Here is a 6894-nt window from a genome sequence, read left to right as displayed (position 1 = left end):
GACAAAAAAACACACACAAATGCCACCCAGTAGTTCAAAACATACTTGAACCTACGCTGTGTCGCCTTCGCATGTACTGTATAAGTTTGTCCTTTGGTGGTCTGAATGAGTGTCAACCGCAGTCTTCAAATTACATTTAAATGGTTGCTTAAAAGCGAAAGTGTTAGTCTACTGTCTTACTTTCTTGACATTTTCATATTTTCATGCAGTGCATCTGCCAGAAAAAACCCCACTAAAAACGCTCACAGAAAACGTGCTACTTAATGGCACGTTGCTTTTCTAAAGGAATTAGGTGCGCTTGATATTTAGTCTCAGAAATGTTGGACAAAGAACATTTCCATTGTGGCTTGAATGCAAGTGTTCAAGACAGTTCTCTGAGGTAAATTTCTTTCCCTCTAAGTCCTAACCATATACTGACCTATTTACAAATGAACTCGTCTGGCAAATTATTTTTTGCAACGTGATAATAACCGACTACTGAAGTGGAACTAAACAAATAACCAATAAGCATTAACCCTGAACAGCTCCTAAGACCTCACAGAGTCTGTCAGCCATCTGCATTTACTTCTGTCCCAATCACAGAGCTTTTCCCTGAAACTGAAATGTGACATTTGATAGGGCTGTTTGACATTTCTATGTCATTGGCAGGCTTTACACTGTTTAGACTGAGCTTGTTCTTTGACTGACCTTCAACCTCTCTGACCACAAGTCGAATAAAAGGACTGGCTAAAGTGAAGGGAGCAATAGAAAGAAAACAGATGAACAAAATTAGCAACACAAACATACATTTAGATATATAAGCACACACACACACTTCACTCACACACAAACATTTCACACAGAGGGGTAAATCACAGTAGTCAATCCAAAGTGAGAGATACGACTATAAAATCCAAGATGTCTATAAACTCAAGCAAATGATTTAATGAAGGCAAATATGTGGGATATAAAATGAATAGCTAATAACAAATAAGTATTACATACAATGACTCCTATTGTTAATTTCTTAGAAATAGAGGACAGAAAATGGCAGAAAGAAAGAGAAAAATTGTTCAGAATACTTTCCAAAATTGTTACCTCTTTTCTGTCACTGCCTTCTGAGTTTAGATTCAGTCCTGTGATAAGAGCTGGAATTTCTAATCAGTGTACTGAAGCTCTTTCCATCCCCCGGGATCCCCCCCAGAATAATAAAACACCAACTCTTCCAGTCTCAAGTGAATGGCCAAACATATAACTGTTTATACATATTTTCATGCAACAAAGATGCATCTTCACTAGCCATCCAGTATCTTCAGTTCCCAAATTTGCTAAAAGGATCTAATCAAATATGTCTCTGTGTGTTTTTGACAGTGTTAGCATTGCTATCCATGAAAAGTGACCTCTCCATACCACATACACTTTACCAACTAAAACCAACGATGCAAAACACTCACTGCTGGTTTATTAGAAACACCATACAAAATATTCGGACCACCACATGCCTGATGGTGTAGATTTTACAAATCTATGGATGGAGTTATATGTCCATCCATCCATCATCACTAACTATGTTTTAATATGTTTTTTTTTTTCAATGGATATGTATTAAATTACTAAATAATTAATTATCTTAATTTTATAGCTTTTCTCTTGGTTTTGCTGTTTCAAGTACAGTAAGTTTCTGTTTGAGTTTTTACCTAATCAGATTTCAGCCATCACACCACGTGATCAGGCACCTGTAGCTTACAGTACATGTTGCTTGAAGCTGTTGCTTTAACCTTTCTGGAAGAACGTTGTCTTGTTTTTATTGTGTACTGTACACCACTGTGTATAGTAGAAATGACAAAATCCTCTAGACTCTTGATTCAGGTAGGATGCCACCAAAGACCCACCACTGACCAAAAGACAATATATATTTAAAAATCCTATAAAAAAACAAAAAAAACCTTAAAAACAGCACACGAAAACAAATCTAATAGAATATGATTTTTTTCCTCTTCATTAAAAACAAAAAAAAAAAAAACAGGCAAGTTTTAAAGACACCTATTTTGGGTCCTTTTGCGGGTCCTAAACGTGGCATCCGCTGTACACAAAGATGGCGGCGGAAAGGAACGTTCGCAAACTGGTGTTGTAGCTCCGGTCGCAATGCAGAAAAACACTTATAGTTAATGTAAATTCATATAGTATGTATATTTAGAGGTGTTGTGTTTATGAAAATGGCTGCGTGGGCCGGGTTTTCTGAAGAGGAACTGCGGAGGATACAGCAGAAAGGCGAGCCGAGTGAGTCAAATTTCATTGACTTGGGGAAAGTTGTAAATAAACGCGTTTCAGTTGCATGATTTTTGTTCAGGATTTTCGAAGTAAACTATACGTTCTTTGTTGGTCAGATGAGAATGTTATGGCTTCACTGGGCCGCGGCAGGAGATCCGCTCCTACTAACCGGAGCAGGCAGCAGCTGCAGCGGGAGAAAGCGCTACAGATGGCCGCCAAACAGAAAGCGACTCTTGTCGACTCTCCGCTGCCTCCTGAGCAGCAGCTACAACCAGCTCCTCCACCTCCACCCACACCACCAGCTTCATGCCCAACTAATCCGGACATATTACCAAAGCAAGATATAAAACAGGCGGAACCCGACTCTGTGACACCCAACCCTGAAGATCCTGCAGCAGTGAAGGAACTGGACAAACAGGAAGTGGAATTGTTAGTAAGTCTAATGCAGGGGTGGTTTCTGGTGAACACATCAGATTTAGGCAAATTGAAGTTAGACACTACTGTTGAAGAGGGTTATTTAAAACACACAAACAAAAAAAATCTCTTTCAATTGTGAAATCGCTTTCTGATTCCTGATCATCATCTTTGAAAGCTTTCCAGAAACCTAGATGCAGAGGCATCCTTGAATAAATGTGCATAATTCTCAAATCAAATCAAACTCAAATTTTATTCATCACATTCACATACATACAGGGTACGACATGCAGTGAAATGCTTTATACGACGGTCCGGCAAGAGGGGAATAGGGTGGGGAGAAAGAAAAGAAGCAGATAAATAAAGTATAAAAACTATATAAAATAAAATATAAGATATAAAGGATATATAAAGATATGTATGTAAACAAAGAGAAAAATGTATATACAAAGAAAATCCTTATGGCAGTAGACAGTAAAACAGTAAACAATGTGTACCAAAGTGTAAACAATAGACAATTCTGCATACATAGTCATTTTCATTATTTGAAAGACACATTTTATGTGTGGTTCTATCCCCCAAAAATAAGCTCTCATTCCCAGAAGAGTGGAGATTATTATAAGAGCAAACGTGGAACGGGATGTCCAGTAAGCACATATAGGTGTGATGGTCAGGTGTCCATTAACTTTTGAGCTTATATAATAAACTTTCTTTCGGCTTCTCCCATTAGGGGTCGCCACAGCGGACCATCCGCATGTTTGATTTGGCACAGGTTTTTACACTGGATGCCCTTCCTAATGCAACCCTCCCCATTTATCCGGGCTTGGGACTGGCACTAAGGCTTGTGCAACCCTAATGGCTGGGGTTGGTTCCCTGACCGGGGATTGAACCCGGGCCGCATCGGTGAGAGCGCCGCATCCTAACCACTAGACCACCAGGGATTTGAGCTAATAGAGTATTTCGTGTTATTTACACTTATGCATGCAAATATGTAATAAATGAATGAATTATCCACCAATAATAAGGTGATTTCTTACTAATGTTAAAACCACATACTTTTTAATGTGTTAATAAGCGTATATTTTATATGGTTAATATGAAAATAATAAATAGTGACGTCCTTTTCGGGGGAAAACCCTCATAAATGATATAAGGTTATAAATGAGATGTAAATTGCTCTGAAAGGGGCATCTAACAAATGTCATTAATGTTAGCACCTGATAACTCGCTACCTTCCATTTCATTTTTATTCGCTCTAGACGAGAGAAGACCCGTCTGCAGCACCTCCAATGGGAGCAGCGAATCATGGAAGAGAAGAATAAAAGAACCAAAGCCCTCCTCGCTAAGACCATTGCTGAAAAGTACGGTTAACCCCTCGAAGGTCTTCCTTTCATTCAAGTTCTACCGTGTCGTAGTTGCGCTGTTAAAACCGGAACCGCGTGTTTCTACAGGTCGAAGCAGACGCAAGCCGAAGTGTTGAAACTGAAGAAAATTCAAAAGGAGCTTCAGGTTCTGGATGATGCCGTGTCTACCGATATCGGTGTCCTGAGGAGTCTGATCGAGCAGGCCAGTCTGGAGTATTCTATCGCATGGTATCGCATCCTATTTTTGTTCAACCTGTGAAGTGGGTTCAGGACGTGTGCTTTTAACATGTGATTCAAGTTTAAGTGGAAGAGGATTCGATTAGTGTGATTGCAGCTGGTTGATTCCAGTGCTTGATACTAGTGTCCACGTACACACTGTCTCAGTTATACTTTTATTACTGACACGTAAGTGTACGTGCACTTTGGGGGTTATTTGGATAATGCAGGGAAGCGGGAACTTGTGGAACTAGGAGAGTGTCCCCGGGTTGTGGGTTATTGTTTAGAAGCAGTGCGACCTGGTTTAGGACCCTTTTCTAGAAGTTAATATGGAGCAGTGGAGTGGTGCGCAGCGAGCGTTCACCTCAAAGCCTTTTACAAGAATCTAGATAGTGTGAGTGCTGCTCGAAGGTATTTCAACATCGTTACCGAGTTCCTCATGACAGCAATATTATAAAAGGCGTTCACAGTGAATCCCGTTGTCACCGCTCCACTGCTCCGTTATAACTAATGGCAAAGGGGTTCAAAACGAGGTCGTTCCAAAATGTCCCATTTCCCTCCTCCACCCTGTATATCTATACGTTTGTGTATTTGCCTGCAAGTTTTACATTATAGTTGATTGTCGAAAATGAAAAGCAACAAATATGAATTGAAATGATACTATTTGTTGCCTTTTGTTTCAAACAGCACAAGTAAGACTTATCTTTTTAAATATCATTTAATCTCAGTCAAACCGAGCACCCGAATCCGTTTAGTCCATCAAGGCCAACAATCTATTGAAAGGCCTTCACTTGTCTATTTATTCAGATCAGCTTTATATTGTTTATCATATACATACAGCTAAGAGAGAAAGTGAGGTCGTTTCGGTCCATCAGTCACCGTACGCCCGAATCTATTATTAGACACTTTTTGATCAATTTTGAATCTGAACACTAATTACAAATTCATTCCATTGCCTCCTTTGTATTACTACATTCCTTGAAGTTCTAATGTTGTTAACTGTTCAGGAAGCGGTTGGAAAAGGCCGAGGCCGAGTACGTGGCAGCCAAGCTCGACCTGCACAAGAAGACCGAGTCTAAGGAGCAGCTGACCGAGCACCTCTGTGCCATCATCCAGCAGAACGAGCTGCGCAAGGCATGTAAACTGGAGGAGCTAATGCTGCAGCTGGAGCTTAACACGGAGCAGGAGCCGGCGCAGTCCAAGGCGGACCTGGAGGAGGGGTGTGGCCAGAGAGAAAACCCCGCCCACACCATGCCGGTCAGCAAGACTGAAATCCAAAGTGACAGTCCGATTCAAACAGACTGCACAAATATTAATACAGGGAACGCAGTGAGCGTGACAAGCGAAGGGCAGAAGAAGGAAATGCTCCGAGCGACGGCGAGTGCTGAGGGCTAAACTCATTCTTTATTACACACACACACACACACACACACACACACACACACACACACACACACACACACACTACATCGATAATATGGAAGTACAATTGAACTATTAGTAATGATCGTAGTAGTATTTATTCTGGTGGAGGGGAAAAGAAGAAATTGGGTGCCGGATAAAGGTTTTATCGATATAATAATAAAAAAATGTATATACTCTACAGCATATGCCATCAATTGTAATTTTGCATAACACCATGAGCGATTATCAAACTTTTTTGTTTGACCGATTTCATCAACGCTGTGCTGAAATGCAGTATTTTTTTAAAGTCTCAAGAAGCTCTGACACTACACAATAATTAGGCAGCTCTGTGGGGTGCTTATGCAGCATGCATAGCTGTGACAATTCTGTTAAACAGAGAGAACAACCGTTGTATCCATGTGCAGTTTTCCCCCCATTTCCCTTATGAATTATTTAGCATAGAGAACAGACCCAGGCAGAGTATTTACCCTGCGGTAATGCGATACGCAATAATTTATGGAGATTATTCGCTCCAGGTTCCACAAGAGTGACTTTGAGCCTTGTCGTCTTTTCACCCCCAGTTTGACACAAGGTTCTCCGGTCCAAATTTCACACTCGTTTTTTATCACGATGGAATGTGTAGAGCAGCTGATTGTATAACTTTCGGGGGGGAAACATCAAGGTTTTGTTTTCTGTTTATTAATTAATGATGCAATGGTTCACGTGTTTTCAAAGATTTACTACGTATTTATTTTTATATATATATATATATATATATATATATATATATAAATAATATCAATCACATTTCTACTATTTTTTACGTTTGATACATGTATATAAAATCTTTTTCTTATTATTTGTTGCCTTTTTTTTGTTTTTCTTTTTCTTTAAGCTGCTTAACAGCAGTATTTGTTTTGTGGTGGCAGAAAAATTGCTGTTTAAAGATTTTGATGGTCATTTCTACTCTTTATCCACTACATTTTTTTGTTGTTGTCTATACAGGGTAGACAATTGAGTTTTTTTTTTTTTAATGAGTCTGTCAGCAAGCATATATAGAGCTTGATGATTGTCTTTAGTTGAAACGCAGAGTGAACAGCAGCTTCTTTAGCGATGACCTTTTGTGTCTTACCCTCCATGTGCAGGGTGTCATTGATCGTCTTCTGGACAACTGTCAAGTCAGCAGTCTTCCTCCATGATTGTGTAGCCTGAACCAGACTGAGACACCATTTAAAGGCTCAGAAAA

At 39.7% G+C, this 6894-nt stretch overlaps 1 protein-coding gene across 2 annotated transcripts; it reads left to right on the top strand.

The window, feature by feature from the left end:
- The first annotated feature begins 2047 nt into the window (after positions 1–2047).
- Positions 2048–5847, top strand: gorab (golgin, rab6-interacting). Of its 2 annotated transcripts, XM_046836916.1 has the most exons (6): positions 2048–2259; positions 2367–2679; positions 3924–4025; positions 4116–4256; positions 5252–5653; positions 5696–5847. In XM_046836916.1, exons 1-5 carry the CDS (start codon positions 2190–2192, stop codon positions 5637–5639), a joined length of 1014 nt encoding a protein of 337 aa, XP_046692872.1. In that variant the 5' UTR covers positions 2048–2189; the 3' UTR covers positions 5640–5653; positions 5696–5847. The 2 variants fall into 2 exon arrangements, with proteins under 2 accessions (XP_046692872.1, XP_046692871.1); XM_046836915.1 differs by having other exon boundaries at positions 5252–5847.
- The last annotated feature ends 1047 nt before the right edge of the window (positions 5848–6894 follow it).

This window comes from Silurus meridionalis, chromosome 23 (genome assembly GCF_014805685.1).
Source record: "Silurus meridionalis isolate SWU-2019-XX chromosome 23, ASM1480568v1, whole genome shotgun sequence".
In the NCBI taxonomy this organism is placed as follows: Eukaryota; Metazoa; Chordata; class Actinopteri; order Siluriformes; family Siluridae; genus Silurus; species Silurus meridionalis.
This window is presented reverse-complemented; position numbering and strand designations above follow the sequence as displayed.